We start from the raw sequence: 23,281 nt of genomic DNA on the forward strand, positions 1-23,281 counted from the left end.
AGCACAATTGCGGGATATTGGTGTAGTTCTATAGAAATTTTAATAGAAAATGAATCGTGCATGTTTACTAATACTGCAGTAGTGCAAAAGTATATAAAATAAAAAGTAAGAAGTTCCTTATTCATATTCTCTAGGAGTAGCTCTTGCTAATTTCTTACTTTCATTTATTATTAGTAATTTCATTACTAATAGAGACTGTATGTATATGTATGTATAGTTTAAATGGCCTCATACACATTGAACTTTGTGTTTTCAGTATTTTATGGATGTCTTTCTCTACCTGTTAACCAAGTTTAATTTTCACAATTTTTAATGTATTGTCTACTTTGTTTCCCATTTTGACAGTTAATACTGTGTTAACACTTATTTTGACAAAATTTATAAAGCAATTTTCGGGGGAAGAAAGAACCTTTTTTAGATGAATATCTCACTTTCCAAATGAACCTAAGTACCAAAAAAGTTAAGCATCCCAACACCAAAATAAACAGTAGAAAAGCCAGGTCCAAAAACTGCGTGTTCAGATTTTTGAGAGCACACTATTCCCGTGTCTCCTTTTTAAAATTACTCTCTTTGGGTTTTTAGTATGAATTTGTTTTGGTAGGAAACTTTCTTACTTAATTTGTGTAAGTTAATATTGTGTTATTACCTTTTATTGATCCATCACTGATGTGCTCAGGAAACGCAAGGTGAGTGAGTACTGGGCAGTGGGAAGAATTTAAATTAAGGTTTAGGTCATTCAAATAACTGAAAACCTGCCTCACTAAGTGATTGTGATCTTTAAATGACACAGACATTCAAAGTGCTTGTTTACACCAAGAACTCAGCAAATCAAGGAACTATAATCAAATCTTGATTGTATCATGATATAATTCTTAACTTGGGCACATAGAATAGACGTTGGCAAACATTTTCTGTAAAGGGCCAGAAAGTTAACATTTTAGTCTCTGTGGGCCACATACAGTCTCTTTGACAGTCTTTCGAAGATATTTTTGTAGACTCCTTTGAAAATGTAAAACCAGGGTTAGCTCATACAGGCTGTACAGAAACAGATGGTGGGCCAGATTTAGCCTGTGGCTGCAGTTTGTGTACCCTGATCTAGAGGAGTAATTCCCATGGTGGGATTACCAGAATCTTAGCAGTTTAGCTTCTGAGAACTACATTATGAGATAAAATGGAAGATACAAATTAATGGGAAAAAAAATAAGGGGCTATGGGTTTTTGGGAGAAAACCTTAAGATAATTGCTTTTTTGATACATAAAGCCTAATCTTACCCTCTTTTTTCGAATGTTTAAATTTAGGTATGAAGCCTATTCATGCTGCAGACAAACAGCTGCTTATAGTGGCAAATGCCCACATGCATTGGGACCCAGAGTATTCTGATGTGAAACTCATCCAGACCATGATGTTTGTCTCAGAGGTTAAAAACATTCTGGAGAAAGCCTCTAGTAGGCCTGGCAGCCCAACCGCAGATCCTAATTCCATCCCGCTGGTGCTATGTGCAGATCTTAACTCATTGCCAGATTCAGGTATTTATAACATCATTTCCTCATTCCTTTCAGTTTTGCTTTAACTGCTAGTTGAAGGGCTAGCTAGCTTCCAACTTTTGAGTGAATTTCTCTGCCAGTATAAGGGAGTGTATTAGTACACATCCAGGGATGATAGGGCCTGGGGTAATTGAGAGTTTTATATAGAAGCTATTAGCACAAATGTGTACGGGGTTAAGGTACACAAAATAAGGGGTGGTGCAGTCCTCTGCTACTAAGGGAATTAGGGACCTTTACCACATCTACACCTAAGGGTTTAGAAAATGGTAGGAACTTTTATCAGAACTTGGAAAAAGTCGTTATAAGAAGAGGATTATGTAGTAGGAGTGAAGGCAAAGCCATCAACAAAGTGGGAGTCTCACTCTGCTCTCCGGCCGGTCTGCCCATGACCAAATCCAGCCAGCAGGTAGAGTGGGGGGGGGGGGGGGTTTGCAGTTGATCACATCAGCCTCCTGAGGCACGGAGCGCAGTGGAGAAGAGGCAACCAGGAAATACTCAGCACGGGTAGTTTAATAGGGTTGCAACTTTTCAGTGAATTCATTAAGATAAATGACTACTAATGTTTGGTGCAAAAGACTGATCCATATTCTCCTTGGATTTGACATTACTTCTAGAGCTCCACTAAACTACTTCATGTCCTAACTTACATTATTTTAGATCTCTGGAAAAATTAATATCTGCATTTTAGATATTAAAGTTCAATGTAAAACATTTAAGTATTACTGTTTTGCTATTACTAAATTTTTTATATTTTTAATAAGCTATTTTAAGTTGTTTACTCTCTCGACAGTAAATGTGACATAACACAAATACTTGCAGTTGGAAACTCGTAAGTCACAAATCTAGAAAATATCTTTACTTTTTCTCCTCAATGAATAAATGTTGGAATCATCCTTTTATGAATACTTGTCTTCAGCACCTAACCCAGTTGGCACCTTAACCATGTCTTCCTTTCTTAGTCCTTCTTTTTTTTTTTTTTTTTTTTTTCTTAGTCCTTCTTTTGAGTTGAATGCTCTCAAGTACAAGTTTCTCCTGCTTCATTTGCTTTCTTTAAGCCAGTGAGCTGTCGTTTGACGGTACAGCATGGTGAGCTGATTCTGGAGCCAGACCGTCAGGGTTGGAACCTGGTTCGACCACTTACAAGTGCAGTCTCTGAGTTCCTCATTTTTAAATAAGGGGATAACAATTTCATCCACCACATAAAGTTGTTTGTGAGGTTTAAGTGTATAAAGCACTTGGAACAGTGCCTAGCATGTAGTAAGTGCTAGATAAGTGACAGTTGCTTTTCACATATTCACAGTACTGATACTGTGCTCATCACTTAACTCATGATATGTTGCTGTCATTCCTGACACAGACAGAAAGAGATGGCTAACAGTGTTCACTAATCATCATCAAAAGGGTTGTGATATATTTCTCATATTTGCTTGTTAAATGGAAGCAATATATTTTTCGAATGCTTCTACTCTTTTTAACTCTTTATACAATATCTAATATTTTTGACCAAGTAGCATATAATGTCCCTTATAGTATGAGACTGAAAGAGCCTCACTATAGTTCAAAATAAAGAATATTTTCTACCTAACCATTAGACATAAAAGTGTTGAAGATCCAAAATCTATTTTTGTTGTAAATGACTTTTTATTATGTATGCTGTATTTTACATAGTCCCAAAGTTGTTAATTCACTGCATAGAATAGTGAAATACTAACGAGATATAGTGGTTTAGGATAATATTCTAAAAGCCTTCAGGGTTAAGACCTTCTTGGTGAATGCCACCTCGGGCTCAGGGAATCATCTTTAGCTTGAAGAACCATTAAGAAACCTGAAGATATTTCTGGATGATCCTGATACTTTGTTCTGAAATAGGGAAATACTCTTCAGTCTGATTTAACCATATGAAATTGTTGGTGTTTGATTTTTTTTTTTCTTTTAACAGTGACAACCACGAAAAGGCAATTGCATATGGCTCAACCTAATTAAATCATTCTGAACCTGACAACAAAATTTTGGTCATAAAGTCCTATAGAAGGTCTAAAATGCTAAATGGTAGTTTTCCTTCCTTCTTTACTAGGTGTCGTGGAATATTTGAGCAATGGAGGAGTAGCTGACAACCATAAAGACTTCAAGGAGCTAAGGTACAATGAGTGTCTTATGAACTTCAGCTGCAACGGCAAGAATGGAAGCTCAGAAGGGAGAATCACACATGGCTTCCAACTGAAGAGCGCCTATGAAAATAACTTGATGCCTTACACCAATTACACCTTTGATTTCAAAGTGAGTGACCGCCTCTGGGCTGATACAGAAATTATTTCAAATACAAACATAGGACAAGAAAGATAAATATCATTTATAATGCTTACTTGTATAATCTTCAGAAATTTTTAGATTCTCAAAATGTCTTGACTAAGTATGCTTCTGATGTCAGGAGATCTGTTAGCTTTGCTCTTTGTTATTACTGATTTGAGAACTCTTTTAAACCTTCAGATTTTCACATTTGAAGTAATACTGATAAATAACAAAAACTTCCAAATGCTTAGTTCAGAACACTTTATATTTATTAATATAGTTAACCTTCACTTGTCCATACCATCCCTAACTTTCAGTAAGGATCTAAATAATAAGCAACCTGGTATGGGTATATGGGTAATTTGACCTTGAATGAATTTACATAATATTCTCTCAAAATTTTCCTTGTACTTTCCATTGATGTCTTATTTATCTTTAAATTTTCTAAGTTTCTTTGGGAGATGGGGTTAGAGATGATTGTACTTAGGGTCTATTTTGTGTGTATGTATGTATGTATGTGTATATATATATATATATATATATATATGTTCACGTAGTCAAATTAATATATTCCCAGGCAGTGGAACACTCCAGCTTAATGAAAGAAAAAGATATTTTTTCAAAATAAAAAAATTTAGAGGACCCACTGTACAAGACAAATTGTTCTTTAGAAAGATTGATTGTAGTTGTTTTCTGTAGGTAAGATTACTTTCCCTTTGCCAATGATCTGATCAGTCTTTCTGACTGTATGTAACTCCTCCACTGTACCTCTCTGTTTGACTTTCTGGCACTTCAGGCATCTATACTAAAATCTTGCACTGTCTTGAAAAAATGCAGATATTAGAAAGTGGTTTCATATAAGAAGCCTAGGGGGAATATAATGAAAATACCAAAGGAAATTCTCGAAATGGCCTTTCACATCTCCAATAACCATTTTATGTTTTTGGTGCTTGTTAGCCCCTTTTTAAGGAACAAATAGGAAGAAGGGAAATCTGTGTGATGTTATTAGTTGACTTTTGTGATCATGAGGTGGAGGAAAAAATTGTGTAGAGTAAATTGAATCTAATTTTAGTATTTTTGCTGTTAAAGTAGTTAGTACTATTCCTAGTGATAGTTCATTTTATTCAGATCACTCATACGCAGTCATGTGCTGGTAGAAAGTCAGCTTTCTGAGAAAAGGAAACACTAACTTGAGGTGCTTGCTGATTTCTGTGGTGTAAGTATTCCCATTCTGGTAGAGTTCAAGCTCCCAACATACCATTGGATTCAGAGTGGGGATGGGCATTAAGAAAGCAGGTACTATCTGACTGTAGTATACCCCTGCTCTTGTGCAGCCTTCAAGGAAAACCTCCAGACTTCCTGGCACACAGTTTACCATAGGGTAATTCCTATCCTTGTGACTATAGTGATATGTAATACATCTCTGCCAGCACAACCCAGAAAATCTGAATTAAAGTTCCCCAAAATAAATGTTTAATAATTTTGCAGCTCTTATTGCTGTTATAGTATGCGTGTAGCTAAAAAGACCAAATCATTTCTATCACATCTAGGCTTTGATAAATGTTATTTTTCCTTGTCCATCAATAGAAATTAGAGAAACAAAATTTGGGATAGTAATCTGAGCCTTCTTTCTTAACCATCCAAATTGTCTTAAAATCCTTTGTTGATATTTCTTCAAAAGATTATACATGTGTTAATAATTGAATCAAAAATCTTACTGAACCAAAAAAAAAAAAATCTTATTGAACCATTTTCATTGTCCAAGGAAGTACAGGTAAAGAACCACAAGTGCATGACTCAGAGAGTGTTTGATGTTTGAGTATGTAGGATGGGATGAGACAGAAGGATAGAGCTGTAAATCCATGAGAGACAGGTGTGCATGGGAAGATAAATACACTGGCTGACTTGATAGACAGATGGGTGGGACAGGTGGTTGGGGAGGGAAAGAGAGGATGACCAGAGGAGAAACTGGGCGTATCTAACAACAGAGAATGAAGCTGTTAGTCCAAATAACAGTGAGTGTTTCCATTTTATGTAAAGTGTTTTATGCCATCCTATTATTAAAGTCAATCAGTAAAAAAAGGGTAGTTAATATAAAAGGATAATGTAATTAGCATTACATACGGATCTAAATACAGCATTCTGCCATCGGATCAGTAGAGTATTGTTAAATTTTACTCATTTGGCTTAGCATTTGTTTCCTTTCTTGGTCCTTGAATGATTTAGAAATGTAGAAAAGTGATGTTTAGAAGTCAGATTCCTTTAATCTAGAACTAATTGGGAAGATACCAAAGGGTGGGTAAGCAGTTAGGAGAATTACTTGTAGACCAGGTGTCCTCATAATAGCTAACAGAATACGGGCCGTAGACTGTGTGGCTTATAAATAACAGAAATTCATTGCTCACAGTTCTATAGGCTGGAAGTATAAGATCAGGGTACCAGCATGGTTGGGTTTGGATGAGGGCCCTCTTCGGATTGCAGACTGCTGTTTTCCTGTATCGTCAAGTGGCAGAGAGTCCGAGAGCTCTCCGGGGCCTCTTTGTAAAGCACTAATTCCGTTCATGAGAACACTACCTTGATGACCTAATTAACTCCCTGAAACCCCACCTCCATCGTATTAGGAGTTAGGATTTCAGCATGTGAATTTTAGGGGGACAGAAACCTTTAGACTCTAACACCAGATACATTGAATTAACAGCTTAATTCAGACTTTTCACTGTTGCTGTTCTCTATCCCACCAATCTAAGGGTGTGCCTGAGCCAGTTGATGCAAGTAGTAAATCTTTCTTTGTTTTGTCAAGTAGTAAATCTTCCTCTATTACATTATGAAATTTATAGTATGTAATTTTCTAACATTCTTTTTATATAACAAACTTGGCATAATGCTAGCTCATAAATTATTTTCATTATTTTTACCTTTTTTTCCCCAATACGTTTCTATAGACTTATTACAGTCTTTCCTAATATAAAGATTACTTTCCTTACGTTATAGCCTTTTAAAAAGTTTGAGTCAGAAAAAGGTTAGGAATCATTAATAACCTACTTTTTGGATATGGCTGTATATAAATGTAAATACATATGTACAGATATTTGGATGAGTTTGCAGATATGTCCTTGCTAAAGGTTCTGATAAGAAATTTTACTCTGGATGTTTCACACTGAGAAAATAGTTACAAGTGATGCCTCCAATTAAATATGTCTTACTTTCTAGAATGTTTAACATCTACTTGAGGCCTGTGTTTGCAAAGGATTCTGTAAGTCTAGCAGTTGATCTGCATAATGGCACTCTAATAAAGTCATTAGGTTTATCCAACCTAAGTAACAGAGTATTTCAGTTGTGTTTTTTTAACTTTATAGTTGAAGCAAAAAGGGGGTCTCATAAAGGCAAATAAATATACCCTGACCCTTATTAACCCTTTTCCTAAAATGTCACTGTAAAACAGGGCATGAGCCAAAATGAAAGGATAATACCTTGTACAAATACCATTTCTTAACTATTTGAACTTGGAGTATTAATGGCAGAAAGTCCTTTTCTTGGATTCAAGTAGGTACCTTAATTTGTGGCAAGGTTATGGTTTCTAAATGTTGAATGAGGCCTTCTTCCTTAAAAGAACAATGTCGTTATTTTGGTCTTGGTCATGTCAGAACCAACAAACTGAAGTAATTATTTCCAAATTTCGATAATACAATTTTTTTCATTAAATTTTTTTCTTTTTATTTTAAGTAGCCCATTTCATTGTGATAACATTTAAAATACTACTGGAACTCATTATGTGTAGCATTTCTAAATAGATACTTACGTATCTGGAAATATTTCTCCACACTTGGGCGCAGCCATATCTTGATATCTAGGAAGAAATTTGACTATAATCCCTCCTTCCCTTTTTAAGTAGGCTCCATGCCCAGTGTGGAACACAGTGCAGGGCTTGAACTTAAGACCCTGAGATCAAGACCCTGAGATTAAGACTTGAGCAGAAATCTAGAGTTGGGTGTGTGTATGTGTATACACACACACACACACACACACACACACACACACACATATATCCCTGCTGAAATTTTTTTGGTAAAGAATCCAGAATTTGTGAAAATGAGAACACATGAAAAAGAAGACATTAAAAAAATTAACTGTATGTAGTATTTTGTACATATGTGGCGTATCTGGGAAAGCTGAAGTAGAATTGGCAAATCTGAAACATGCTTTACCATGACTTCGTTCAGATGTATTTGGATATCTTGATGTGCAAGTAACTGAAAATAATGCCAGGTTAACATTAAAAAGTTAATTTGAGTCATACCTTTTTGAAATGCATTTATATAAAAACAGCTTGTTGAAACTGATAGATTTAGTGTAGTTCCCATAATGTTTATACTGATGTATTAGATTTCACTGACCTAAGCAAGCCATTTTTAAAGAGATGCCTAGACACAATATGGTGTGTTTAGATTAGTTTGCTTACCACTTGTGCACAAATGCAGGGCTTTATGACCAGTAGGGTCATGTATTTCCCTGTTGAGCCCTCTTTATTTCGTTAATACCCACTGAAGACTTGAGTCCTGTTTGACTTGTCTCAACAACAGGTACCGAACGTACAGGTTACTCAGGTATTTGGCTTTTACAAATTATGGATTGTTCTTTATGTATCTTGAGTTATTCTTTCTTTCTAAGCATTTATTTTTCTTTTTCCCCAACCTCCCATCTCTTTCCAGGGCGTGATTGACTACATTTTCTATTCCAAGACTCATATGAACGTGCTTGGTGTCCTGGGGCCTTTAGATCCTCAATGGCTGGTTGAGAACAACATCACTGGGTGTCCACACCCTCACATCCCTTCAGACCACTTCTCACTGTTAACACAACTTGAACTCCACCCTCCACTTCTGCCTCTTGTCAATGGTGTTCACTTGCCTAACCGGAGGTAGTGGAGTACTGCCCCGCGACGCCGGGGGAGCTGTTGCTATGGACCTGTACAGTTGTAAATCAAAGTATGTAGGAGTGAAGTATGGCCATCCTTAAGCTGCTTCTTCAGGTTCCTTTCATTATGTGTTTGCTCTAAGATTTTGTACAATTTTGTGCATATTGGTATCATTTGGCACTAGGGCTGGAACCAAAGTATTACTCTTTCCAAATTTTTAATTTAACATATTTTTAAATTCGACCTTCTTCGTATTATATTAGGAGTCAACATTCATAATCAATCAATCACCAATTCAAGGCCCAACAAGAGTGTATTTGTTTTTCCAAAACAAATACTTTCTTTTGAATGGTTTCAAATGAGCCAACCATTTTTGTAAAAGGCAATTTTTAAAAACTATAAATATGACGTTTTAAACTGAATGATGGCATGCCTTACAGGAAAAATTTCTTGGATTTCTGTTTTCCATTATAACAAACTGATTTCTGGTTCCCCAAGTCTTTTGCACATTAACAAAGCACTTAAATTTGCTAGATCTGTACATAAACTATGATATAGCCTTTAACCATAATATGAAAAATAGAGAAATTAAAGATGGTTGCACAATATGCTTTCAAAATCAAGCATTCAACAGCACATGACAGTTTGTTGGGCAAGCGCTGTTTTTTTTTTTTTTTTTTTTTTTTGCGGAATCACTCTGTATTTAGTTCCTCCATTAGTTATAACCTCATTAGAAGTATTAATTTTAAGCCTTTCTGTCCAGTTTATTTATTGGGAAATAGTGGGTAATTTCTACTGCCACACATCTTGAAAATAGGATATGTTATATATTAGGATGCCCACAAAATTAGTGTCCGGTATTTTTCATTATTCTCATCTACCTTTTTCTGTTTGGTTGTGCTAGAGAAACAGATATTATATGATCTGTATAATAACTTTTGCTGTTATAGTCAAATGTTTAAAAAAAAAACAAACTACTGAATAAAAACCCCCGATCCAAGTTTTAAAAGGGAAAAGCGATACAAATATCTCATGTATTTCCCAAAGTAGGGCAAGTGGCTATTAGTTTTGGCTTTTTGAGGTAACGGTGGAAAGGATTTGCGGGGGGGAGAAAGAACAGGGAGTAGCTGAAAACCTCGGATCATTTTTCCTGACTCTAGTTGCCAAATGGCCATTATATGCTTTTAATCTTTGTTTCCGTTGTCTGTCAGGGTTGAATTAAGAAGCTACTGGTTTATTCCCAACTGTCGATGCTCTTTAGAAGTGTTGGAATCCTTTTTTTGCCCAGGAGGGGCCAGTTAAAAATCTGTGATTCAAGAGGCAGTGAACGTAATACTGTTTTCTGGGGGAAAAATTGGTTGGCTACTTGATGTTAATTATGGCACAGTTAACAGGAAAAGGTTGTGTCTGTGTTTTTAAGTTTTTCTTTATTCTGCTTTTTTGCTGCTATAAGAGTTTTCTGAAATTTATATTTTAAACTTTTCATGCACTTTACTGTTTCTAGTCTCAAAATGTGATATTTTTAATAAACAAGAAATTTTCCATTATGTGAATGAAATTTTAAAAGAAAATAGCCTATATTTGTGTCTCACTAATATATAAAGTACAGGTCAAATTTAAATTATTTAATTAGTTTTAAATATATACAATTTGCCTCCTCTTTCAAACCTAACATCTTAGGCTGTTTTATTAGTCTTAAATGATGCATTTCCTTTGGTCCTTTTATACTAATTTCTTCCATAGTAACTTAATCAGGCTGTATAAGATAATATTTCCCCAGAAGGATAATTTTGGTGGGACGAGGGTGGTGGGATGATGTAATGTCATACACGGGATTGCATCAGAAGGGTTCTGTAAAGCCTAAACTTCCTTTTAAAAGTGCCTAGTGATAGAGGCGTTGTTTGTCATCTATTATAATTGGAATGTCATTGTAGTTGAGTGAAGTTTGATGTAAATAAAATATTCTTTTAAAAATGGTAAAGTACCGAATAAACAAACAAATAACAAAGAAACAACCGTTAAGGTGACAGATTTTCCTCAATGTGCAGGTATCCCTTCTTATATACCTCAAACATTCAACATCTAGCCATGCAAATTGATTACCTGAACCATAGTACTGGAAAGTAGAATAGCATGAAAAACTTAATTTTGTGGACATTACCTTTTTTTGTAATCAGCTACTGTATGTTTTATTTTAAATCTTTTGTTTTGGGTGGGTTTTCTGCTCTGGAGGTATATGCACTAACAAAACATTTTCCTCCTTTCATATACGCATGTTAATTAGCAATGTGAGCAATATTTCCTACCATACTTCACTCCCAATATTTTTTGAGATGTTTGTATAAAATGGAATTTAAAGTTCACTTATGATTGTATATGAACCACAGAGGAGCCCATTTATTAATAAAAAACTTTTTTAATAGTTAAATGTAGAGGGAAAAAATAAAAAAAAATTGGGAAACATTGTAAACAGCTTAAGTTTATTTTGTGTATGATCGAGGCACTCTGTTGCAGGAAGGTGTGTAATTGGGTTCTCTCTGCTTCCAAATGCACTCTTTCAAACCATTCATTATCCTGTGTATTTTTAATGTGGTTTTAGTAAATGTTGGTAGTAGCTCTGTTGAAGTAGGTAATTGTGTTATGTTTTGGGTGGCACACACACTTGGGGCATGGTAACCCAAATTTCATGTGCACGGTTTCCCTCTAGCCCACTGCCCAGATTTCACACACCTTTCACCCTTTGTTCCCTTTGTAAAAGGAGTGGTATCTGTTTTGAGCTGCCAATTCAGATGATCAGAAATGCTGCTCTCCTCAGTATTGTCTTGTTACAATGCATGCCATTTGGAACTTTGGCAGTGAGAAGCCAAAAGGAAGAGGTGAATGACATATGGTATATATTCAATGAAAGTAAATATTTATGCTTATATACTTTCTAGTTCTCAGAATCTAAGTTTAATAAGCTTTATGCCATTGGGGCTGCTGCATATTTTATCTGAAGCTAAGAGAAAATTTGGGCATTTTTAGGTTGTGATAGTGTGTGTTTTTTTTTTAACTGTTAAATATGATTTCTGATAATTGTCTAAGAACTGGAGTGTTCTTTAAATTTATTAAAACAGTGTTGTTTGAGGAAGGGAAAACTGCACTGTTTGCTATTACAACAGTCATACAAGTGCATGTCAAGTCACCCACTCTCTCAGGCATCAGTATCCGCCTCATAGCTTTACACATTTTGATGGGGAATATTGCAGCATCCTCAGGACTGACATCTGGGAAAGGCTCAAATCCACTTACTGCTCCTTGCTTGTTGACTTTGTTTTAAAATATTGTGCCTGGTGTCCACTTTTAAGCAACAGCACTGCCTAAAAGCAAGCAGAGAACAGAATCCCAGCACCATTCTATAGGCAACTTTTTAGAATTCAGATAGAGTAAATCTGTTCAAGATTTATGATGTTTTATGTAAAAAAAATTTTGTACAACGTAGCTGAATATTTTTGTTTCATTTCTTTGATGTAAGGCGTGTGAACGTTCGTTTGAATATCACATGTTAAAGTCAGGTAATGGCACAATGGGTTCTGAGACCAGCTTCCCGCCCCCTCCCCCATTTGCCTTGTTCCAAGCTCTTTCTTTTCAAATTACTTTTCTGATATTCATAGGCAGATATTTAATTTTACTAATAAGCATCCTGTGTGAATGTATTAAAGAAGCCACTGTGTTTTAGTGTTGTAGTTTGCAGAAATATAAAGCTTCTTTTCTTATTTGTCCCTGTTATTTGGTGTGTTACAGTTACGTATTGAATCACAGAGAAGGGAGAAAGTTGAAAGATACCTAAGGCTCATATCACTTGATTCTTTGGTGGGTTGTATTAGAGTTGAGGATGTGGCACATTAAAACTGGAACATAGGCCAACATAACTGTGTTCCATTTTAAAATTGTATCTCCTAAGTATCTCTTATTAAGTGGGTGAAAAATTAAGTTTGTATTTGCATTTCCAAGAGTTTCTAAAAATCACAAATGCTATCTATATTTCAAATCAACTAGCAAGAAGTAGAGAAAGCACAAGACAAAATAGATTAAATATGTTTTTTGACGGAACGAGAGGCATGTGGTTTTCATTCCTAATACAGGGCTAGGTTTTCTAGCAAATTGACCGTGTCCAGTACTTACCAGTACTTATTTGTTTTTAAGTCTTCTATTCTGAGAGATTTTAATAGCTTTGTAAAATGTACTGACTGAGCAGTAGCTTTGGTCACAGAAAACATAGTTTCTGATACATTTGGCAGGCCATAGAATAATGGTTATATAGCAAGCAATGACTTTATGGCACGTTTTCAAAAGTAGCACTCATATATACCTATATTTTGACAGAAATGTGAATTCTCACATTTATGAGGTACTCTCTTTCTCTCGACCTGCCCTACCCTTAGGAAAAAAAAATCAACTTTCTAATGTGTAGGTTTGTTTAACCCTTTCCTTCTGAATTATATCATGTTTATAGAACTCTGAGAATTCTAGGTAGATAAATTAACTAGGAAAAGTAGAATATTTTTCTAAGCCAGGAACTTCAACTAAAGTTTTCAGTTTGTAGGCAGATGAGAACTTTTATACTTATGGTTGCTTTGATTTAATTTTTTATGGCATCATGATCACCAAATTCAAATTGAGACTTAAATAAATTAGTACACCTTTAACCTGGCTTATTTACCAAAGTTGAAATCTGTTTCCAGAACAGGATGGCAAGAGCATCTTTCATTTTACAGAATGATTTGGAAATGTTTATTGTATAAGCATCATCTTAAAGCTTCTAGGGAAGAAGAAAAAAGAAAGCTCTTCAAGCTATACTGCAGGGTGTTCTGAATAAGATCCATGAAAAGAACAAAATTTCTTTTCAGGAAGGTGGTCAGGGAGAGCATGCATGTTTTCTTATTTTAACCAAATGCCTTCTTCATGTAAGTTTCTCTGTTGAATTACTCAAGTCCTACAGCAAGAAGTAGGGAGATAACTAGGAAATACAAGCTTGGTTAACCTACTTAGTAATTTCCTTTTGGCCTAAGTTTGTTTGGGTTATTCTTGGAACCAAAGGAAAACAAGCATTTTGAGGTTTTATTCAGCATACGTTATGACATGGAAGTAATGGAATGTTTTTAAGTAAAATTTTACTTTCAAAGCATATGAAATAAGGACATTTCTGTCTATTAAATGTTCATTTTTTTATGGCACTTAGTATAAACTCAGTAGCATTGTCCCGAAATTAGAAATTGTGTTATCAGGAACAATAAATCACATTTGAAAAGGGTATGTAAATGCCAAGTGATATGACTCTTTTGGCATAGTACCTTGGTACATACAGCTTTCCGAAACTTTGAGAAGTCATAGTTTGGCACCTGTTAGTAGTTCTTTGTTTCAACAATCTCCCCAGATTTAGATAATTTTCCTACTTGTGTATCTGTCACTTTTAACTCTAAAAGCATAAGAATCATGGTAACCCTCTCAGAAGTGGTCCATCCTTGCTCATTTTAGTTTTGTGTTAATTTCTAGTTACTTGACATGTAACTGTATTTTCTTTGAAGCTAACAATGGTTATATGTACCACATTCGTTTAGTTAGTTATCTTAACTCACACAATTGGCTCAGCATTGATGTGTCAAACAATGGCTTTGCTTCTTAACAGGCTTAGTTTCCTGCTACTTGTTTCAGTCTTGATACAGTAAGTGATGCAGTAGTCTGGGTGTGTATGTATTCAGAAGCTGTACTGTTCTTTCTCTGTGCTTAACTTGCTAAAAATATATTCCCTTACCTGTGAAATTCCTGAGCGGTGCTCTGCCAACTTTTTTGGGGGGGCGGGGAGGGAGGAGTTTGGATGGCTGTATTACTGCACACTGGATCTGGAATTGTTCGGTGTTGTGAGTGGCAAATTTCGTAAACACCAGCAGCACTGAGAAGTGCACTATGGGCATTCGTACAGTTGTCCAAATGCAGGCATTTCTTTCATCTAGGAGAAGTGGAGGAATAGAGTTCATTGGAGTCCTTGGAATATTTTGAGGATGAGCATTTCAAACTTTGGCTTTTTTACCTCTGGATGGGGTGGTATGGAGGGAGTTTTGTTTTTTGTTTTTGTTTTTTTAAGAGAAAGTGTGTGTTTGTACCTTCTCTTTCGGAAAGGCCAGGGTGTTGATCACATTCACTATGGGTTAATTTATATCTTCCATTGTGATTTCTTTCAACCATAAAACAAGTGCCAACTAAATATCCATGAGACGATCTACTCTTCAACTCAATTTACCATTTGAATAGGGAAACGTTCATTTATTTTCATTATTTGGCAGTAAGTTGATACTTCATTGTTTTGCCTAAATTTGAGTCATTCTATGGCCTATAAAGTGTTTTTGTAACTAATTTAATGGTTGGTAAGCAAAGCACTTCAGTTTAAAACTGAACAAGATATTTTGGTAATTTTTCCTCTGAATACTTGGGGGTTTCTACTGATACTATTTCAGAACAAATTCTCCTGTTTTAGGTTGTATATTTACTTTGTTTTTGTCCTAAGAAAAAGCCAAGCACTAAATCAATTTGTTACTGTGTTCCAGTAATCAGTTTAAGATCTAAGATTTTCCTTTCTTTTTCTTTTTCTTCTTTGTGTTCTTTTTTCATTCATTCTCTTTTTAATTAGAAGACTTAATGAAGTGCCATGTAATTATAGCTTACTAGTGTTTAATGTTTAATAGACTGGTTCTGTGGTGTTCTAATCATTTAACACTCTGTCATCCTTGGAGAAAGTGGTTCTGCTCTTACTGAACACATTCTCTCTGACAAAATCACCAGCTGCTTTATTTTTCTATTTATTAACAGTTAAACAGTTGATGAGGTCTGAAACTTGAGCAAACTGCTCAGCCTAGATGTTTTCACAATAGACACTGTACAAAATGTGCGTGCAAAAGGACACAGTTGGGTGGTGGTATTTTTTCATTAATGTGAACATTGACTAAACAAAGCAGTCCTGCCTTTAAATCTTGTGGCAGCTCAGAGGGAGGTGCTTAAGAACCTTAACTACTATGTCAGATGACAAAATACTTTTTTCCATTTTGGAGATTGGGTACTGCTCACACATGATGTATAGGGCTAAATATATGCTTGTTTCCTTGCACCTGTGTACTTCCTCTTCTCTCCCTCCCTTTCCTTCCCCTATAGGCAATAAATGGCCATTTTGCAACTGCATACCTTTGTCTTGGTTTTTTACTGTATTTGTGCAGTATGTGTCTGCTTTTAGGTCAGTACATCTCTTGGAAAGTGAAGTAAGAAGCCAAGGTAATTCAGGCAAAAAGTTACAAATTCATGCTACTTCCCCCCCACCCCCGGGAAAACTGTGTTACTGCTTAAATAGTACTTTGTTTAGAACAGATTTGGAAGTTAGCCTTAGTTATGACTTGCTTTGGCTGAAGACATCTGAGCAGAGGGACTCAGAAGTGAGGCTTTAAGACCCAGCTTGCAATGTGCCACATTCCCTTTTCTTGCCTTGGTGATAATAGAAGTGTATATTGAGATTCAACTTTCCATCCTAGATCTTTGACTTTGACGAATAGAGGTCACCTGCTGAAATACACAGAAAATGAAGTGAGAGAAACAACAGCCAAATCTCAATGTCTTCATAAAGTCAAGTTTTGTTACTGCAGCATGATCTAGCCCATCCTGACTGATAAACAACCATCAGATCTGCTGAGTTACCAGCAGTAATCTGTCTCAATAAGTCGACCTCCCAAGACCCAGAATAAACTCATTCAACAAACATTTCAAGTATCTACTATGAACAAAAGTGCTTTGGGGATATAAAGTTGGACAAGTTCCACATCCTCCTAAGAATTCACTTTGCAAGCACTCTTTTATGACATAAAATATTAAAGTGTTTTAGTTATAGTAAAGGTGTCTTAAACTTTTAGAATCTTGGAAGGAGGGAGGGAAAGGCTCACAAATAGCTATTTTGAAACTGTTTAGGGATATTCAGTTGAAAAGTGATTTTAAGATATGGTGTGATTGAGACCAGATTATTGCTGAAGAGCATAAAACAAGACAAAACAAAAAAAAACAGCTGTCCAGTTTAGTGCTTAGGGAAGGTAATGGAAGATTTTGTGGAAACAGATTGTGAGCATCAACAAATCTCTAGTTCAGTGCCTAGTGACTGGCCATTTTTACTGATCCCAAGGATCCTTCCGTTATAGAGGTCTTAACACTGGCCAGCCTTTAGGAAGCACTCCAAAAATATAATCACTTCGAGTGTATCTCAGAGGAACCAGATTTTAGGACAACTGGCTTATTAAGAAGATACTCCTTAAATAGAGGAATCCAAGTGTCCTTGTATTCCATCATGTGACCTTGATAAAAATGCACCCTTAATGGTAAAGTGGATGTAAGAAATTGAATCTCATGACATGTTAGAAAAATCAGACACCAAGACAAGTTTGCATGCAGGTAATTTATTTGGAGAAATGATCCCAGGGAAGAAAAAGGGTGTAGGAATAACGATAGAGAAAGAGGGAAAGCCAAGTCAAGGGTGCAATATTGAGCCAATCACCTCTCTGGGCAACTGGGACATAAACTTGCCACTGACCCTTTGAGGAGCTGAGTAGAATGCACTCAAAATTGTCTTCATGAGGGATGAGAGAGAAGAGAATTTGTGGGCTCCCATGAGAAAAGTGTGTTAATTCTTTTTCCTATCTGTTTGAACATCTATTAAATTCACTAAGTAGGTTCCTGCAGGAATCCCATATAATAATCGTGGGGAAATGGAGTGGGCAGTGGTACAGAAAGCAAAAGGCAAAGTGCTACTAAGTTACACCTGTGTGCAACTGGTCGCCAAGCTATGATGGCAGTAAGGAAGTGAGCCGAGAGGATGCGAGGCATCTGAGGACTCTGACGTAATGACGCGGTGTAATCTCAACGAAATACGGAGGAGGAGAACAAGGTAGAGTCCACTGCGGCGCCGATTTTGAGGCTATGGTGAATAGTTGTCACCATCTCTCTTCTGTCAGCGTTCCAGATTTTACTCAGCTTTGCACCAGTGGATCTAGATTGCTTTCCTAAGGTTTGGCAACCAAGACCTTCATTCCAACAAGATGTTTTGTGCTTGTTGGGCCTCGTTGCTTGAGTTGTCCAGCCATCCCTGGACATAAAAGAAGCAAGAGCTGTTCCGTGAATCACTTGGGTTCCAGATAGGCTTATTCTTGCCTCCCGTTGTGTACCAGCAACCTTACTTTTTCGTGCCAGAACGATGAATCTTTGTACACTAGCATTGTGAACTTGAAATGACCCCTTCCTGGGGACCTCCAGTGCCTGGAAGATATGTGGGTATGAAGGCTCAGTCTAAGTTCACCTCAGCACCTCTGAAACGCCATCCCATCCCAGAGTTTCCCACAAGTTACACACTAATCTCTATTTCAGAGGATGCTTCCGAAGGAACACAACCTGCCACACCAAATTTCAAGAAATCATGCCAGCAGCATATTAGGACTGACTTTTTGCTAGACTAAAATCTTGAATCACAATAGAATGCCACCATATCAATAAGTTATTCCTTATGCAGTCTTAGGTATCTCAGATTCAGCACTTTCAAGATCACTGCTGTATGTTTCTTCAGTCCCTGGACATAGTCAGGTCTTAGAAGTCTTTGGGTGTGAAAGCTATTTTCTTTCGGGTTAAGTGCCGTATACGTCTATTCAGTTGGTACTGTGATGTCACCATAATTACTGATCTCAGGTTCAAATGAGGGAGGCATGGGTGGGTCTTAAAGAGGACAAACAGTCTTTTGAGGCATCTTTCACAAGTAAGAACTTTGCAAGTTATCCAGGCAAAAGGAAGTTTCTTTTCCTAGGAAGGGGGAGGGCCCTAAGAGTTCAGGACATCTGGGGATTTGCGCTTCTCAGGCTTTTCACTTGTTTTAAAAATTTAATTGAGACAAAGGGTGTGAGGAGTGGGGGACAGGGAGAGAGAATCTCAAGCAGACTCCCGGCTGAGTGCAGAGCCCAGTGCTGGGTTCGATCTCATGATCCTGGGATCATGACATGGGCCAAAATCAAGAATCAGAAGCTTAACTAAGTCAGCCAGGTGCCTCTTCTCTGGTTTTTCTATCACGTGTTCCTATCCCAGGGTTTAGAATTTCACTTTGCACAACCTTGAAGATTATGCTCATCTTTGTTGTGGCTCTGCTACTGTTACACACATCCTGTGTCTGATCTTTAGCACCGTTTACCCCATGGCTGCTGAAATAATTGTTAAAGCACTGTTCTGGATGTATCTGACTTTCACAGTATGTCTTGAGTTGAGGTTGGCTAATCTGAGCCTGTCGTTTTCTTTTTTCAAGATGTCCAAAGTAAATTTTGAGAACCTGACAACCTCACAATCCTTATACTTAAAACTGCACTGTGCGGTTGAAGTGTTACTGCTTCCCCTGTAAGCTGGTGTTTCTCTGCCACCTGTGCTTCAAATCCACCACCAGTGAAAGTGCACTGGGGTCATCCGCCAACAACGGAGTGACTAGAGAGTGATCAAGACCCAGAAGCATCTGCTTTGCTGGGCTCCTTCTGTTAATGACCGTCTTGGTCCAAGTTTCTCCAAAGGACAGAGTCCGGGAGATCTTCCTTGCAGGTAGTTGATGTTGAGATGTGATCTTAAGAAACAAGAGTGGGAACTAGGAAGAATTAAATGGGGAAAGAACACAAGCCCATTCAATGGTGTGTTCTTCAGCTGATGACTTCTGTGAGCAACTAAGGCTTGAACCTGCCAGGAGCCTTCCAAGGAACCAAGTATAATGTACCTGTGAATGTCCACCTGAAGAGTGGAAGAGGAGAAGATTTATCCAATGGCTGCTCGGCCCTTGTCAGTGGTCATTTACCTGGATGTTAACTCTCTCATCTGTTTAGGTTCAGCTTTTATCCTCAAATATGATGTGGTGGGGGATCTTGAACTTCTGTTAAAACAAGTCAAGGACCACATCTTCCTTATCCATTTGTCCATTGAAGGGCATCTTGGTTCTTTCCACAGTTTGGCAACTGTGGCCATTGCTGCTATAAACTTTGGGGTACAGATGGCCCTTCTTTTCACTACATCTGTATCTTTGGGGTAAATACCCAGTAGTGCAATTGCAGGGTCATAGGGAAGCTCTATTTTTAATTTCTTGAGGAATCTCCACACTGTTCTCCAAAGTGGCTGCACCAATTTGCATTCCCACCAACAGTGTGTAAGAGGCTTCCCCTTTCTCCACATCCTCTCCAACTCATGTTGTTTCCTGTCTTGCTAATTTTGGCCATTCTAACTGGTGGAAGGAAGGTGGTATCTCAATGTGGTTTTAATTTGAATCTCCCTGATGGCTAGTGATGATGAGCATTTTTTCATGTGTCTGATAGCCATTTGTATGTCTTCATTGGAGAAGTTGTATGTTCATGTCTTATGCCCATTTTTTGACATGATTATCTGTTTTGTGTGTTGAGTTTTAGAAGTTCTTTATAGATCTTGGATATCAGCCTTTTGTCTGTAGTGTCATTTGCATATATCTTCTCCCATTCCGTGGGTTGCCTCTTTGTTTTGTTGACTATTTCCTTTGCTGTGCAGAAGCTTTTGATCTTGATGAAGTCCTAAAAGTTCATTTTCACTTTTGTTTCCTTTGCCTTTGGAGACATATCTTGAAAGAAGTTGCTGTGGCTGATATCAAAGAGGTTACTGCCTATGTTCTCCTCTAGTATTCTGATGGATCCCTGTCTCACGTTGAGGTCTTTTATCCATTTCGAGTTATCTTTGCGTACTGTGTAAGAGAATGGTCGAGTTTCATTCTTCTACATATCGCTGTCCAGTTTTCCCAGCACCATTTATTGAAGAGACTATCTTTTTTCCACTGTATATTTTTTCCTGCTTTGTCGAAGATTATTTGACCATAGAGTTGAGGGTCCATATCTGGGCTTTCTACTCTATTCCACTGATCTATGTGTCTGTTTTTATGCCAGTACCATGCTGTCTTGGTGATCACAGCTTTGTAGTAAAGCTTGAAATCAGGTAACATGATGCCCCCAGTTTTGTTTTTCTTTTTCAACATTTCCATAGCAATTTGAGGTCTCTTCTGATTCCATACAAATTTTAGGGTTATTTGCTCCAGCTCTTTGAAAAATATCGGTGGAATTTTGATCGGAATGGCATTAAAAGTATAGATTGCTCTAGGCAGTATAGACATTTTAACAATGTTTATTCTTCCAATCCAAGAGCATGGAACAGTCTTCCATCTTTTTGTGTCGTCTTCAATTTCTTTCATGAGTGTTCTGTAGTTCCTCAAGTACAGATCCTTTACCTCTTTGGTTAGGTTTATTCCCAGGTATCTTATAGTTCTTGATGCTATAGTAAATGGAATCGATTCTCTAATTTCCCTTTCTGTATTTTCATTGTTAGTGTATAAGAAAGCCACTGATTTCTGTACATTGACTTTGTATCCTGCCACATTCTGAATTGCTGTATGAGTTCTTGTAGTTTGGGGGTGGAGTCTTTGGGGTTTTCCATATAAAGTATCATGTCATCTGCGAAGAGAGAGAGTTTGACTTCTTCATTGCCAATTTCAGAAAGGATGAATACCTAACTTTTGTATCAACATGGACGGGACTGGAAGATTATGCTGAGTGAAATAAGTCAAGCAGAGAGAGTCAATTATCATATGGTTTCACTTATTTGTGGAGCATAACAAATAACATGGAGGACCTAGGCAGACAGAGAGGAGAAGGGAGTTGAGAAAAATTGGAAGGGGAGATGAACCATGAGAAACTATGGACTCTGAAAAACAATCTGAGGGTTTTGAAGGGGCGGGGGTGGGAGGTTGGGGGAGCCTGGTGGTGGGTATTATGGAGGGTACATATTACATGGAGCACTGGGTGTGGTACATAAACAATGAATTCTGTTACACTGAAAAGAAATGTAAAAAACCCAAGTCAAGTAAATGTACTTAAAATTACAACAGCAAATGATAAAATTCTTATTAAAATAGACTTAAGAGTAGTCCTGTGCTTTCTAAGCATATTCTAGGTACTTGCATCCCTTTATTGTGAATCATGGCAAATATGTAAGGTAATATAAAAACTAGAATTTACTCTTATATGATTTTTTTTGCCAGGTACTATTTTTTGCTTTATATACATGAAATCATTCAATCTTCACAACAGCCCAGTAAAATATGTACTGTAATTCTCTTAATTTTTTTTTAGATGAGGTAACTCAATATTGAGGCAACTCAATAGCTTTGTGCTCTTGGTCATGAGTTGGTGTAGGAGACGGGAAGGGCCTTGGCAGCAAGCATAGGCTAGAGTGCAAGTGGCCTTTCTTATTGGGCTATGCAGACCTCTGGCATTGGAGGTCCAGCTGCTGCTACACAATGGGCACAGGGAGGGATATATTTGGCACCCAGGAGTATACTTGGTGACTCCGGGCATTTCCTTGCTCCATTTTGCAGTGTAACTGACAAATGCAAAAATCATGAAAAAGGCATGGTAACCAAATTCTAGGTTACCCCACTAGATCAGCCACTGAGAACACAGATGCTGGTTGAGAATGACAGGAAGCTTAGTGTTGGTGGGTAGTGGAGGAGGGAGATGATGGGTATCAACTGTAGCCCGAGAACAGCTGCAACACAAAACTAGTTCATCTTACTTAACTTTCCCTTGTAATTCTGTGGGGCAGAGGATGGAGACACTTTCAAAATGTATTATACAAGACAAGTGACTGGCTCAAGGTGGTGCTCTGATTACTGGTAAGGGACTTTCATCTGGGAGTGGGATGTCCACTGAGAATATTCATCAAAAGTACCCCAGACTGAGGAAGGACAGCTGCCTTGCCAGACATTATGCCCTGTTCTGGGAGGGGATACCTATCTGTGGCCAATGGCTGGTGAAAGTGGGGTTAATGAGTTGAGCCTCATCACATAGACCTGTGACAGTTCTGAATGGATGTGGCCAGCTCTAGAACCCTCATGGCAATGGCCAAGGTCTTTGTTGTGACTGCATTCCTTCCGCCCCCAGGTCTGATCTTGGACCTCTCCACAAAACTTCCTGAGTGCCAGTCTCCATCTCACAATCTGTTTTCCTGGCATATGCACAGGGTGGGTAATTACACCAGTGCTCTTGGATCAGAAGAGTCTTACTAAAGAAGACTGTAGTACTTGACAAATGTGATAAGTTCCTAGTATGTGTGTGTATATTCCATGAATATATATTAAACACTTAAGGATGTGGAAAACATAGAAACAAATATGTAGACCTTATTTAAGGGTCTGTAGATCTGGGGTATCTGGCTCAGTCAACTTAGTGCTGGACTCTGGCTTTTTGCTCAGGTCATGATCTCAGGGTCATGGGATTGAGCCCTGCATATGGGCTCTGCCTCTGTGCTCAGTTGAGATTGAATCTACTTAAGATTCATTTCCTCTATTCCTCTCCAGCTCATGAGCACCCTTTCTTTTTCTTTTCTTTTTCTTTTCTTAAGGAATCTTAAGGAAAAAAAGGTGTGTAGGTCAAATGGTAT

General features: G+C 37.3%; 1 protein-coding gene across 3 annotated transcripts in view; it reads left to right on the forward strand.

Annotated features, from left to right (window-relative positions):
• Positions 1 to 12,232, forward strand: part of CNOT6L (CCR4-NOT transcription complex subunit 6 like) — a 117,504-nt gene extending 105,272 nt beyond the window's left edge. For all 3 annotated transcript variants that reach the window (XM_045994840.1, XM_045994844.1, XM_045994837.1), the window contains exons 10-12: positions 1,300 to 1,527; positions 3,620 to 3,822; positions 8,544 to 12,232. In XM_045994840.1, coding sequence (XP_045850796.1) covers positions 1,300 to 1,527; positions 3,620 to 3,822; positions 8,544 to 8,756 — 644 coding nt within the window. In that variant the 3' untranslated portion in view covers positions 8,757 to 12,232. The remainder of the gene's footprint in view (positions 1 to 1,299; positions 1,528 to 3,619; positions 3,823 to 8,543) is intronic.
• The last annotated feature ends 11,049 nt before the right edge of the window (positions 12,233 to 23,281 follow it).

Source organism: Meles meles, chromosome 2 (assembly GCF_922984935.1).
Source record: "Meles meles chromosome 2, mMelMel3.1 paternal haplotype, whole genome shotgun sequence".
NCBI lineage: Eukaryota > Metazoa > Chordata > Mammalia > Carnivora > Mustelidae > Meles > Meles meles.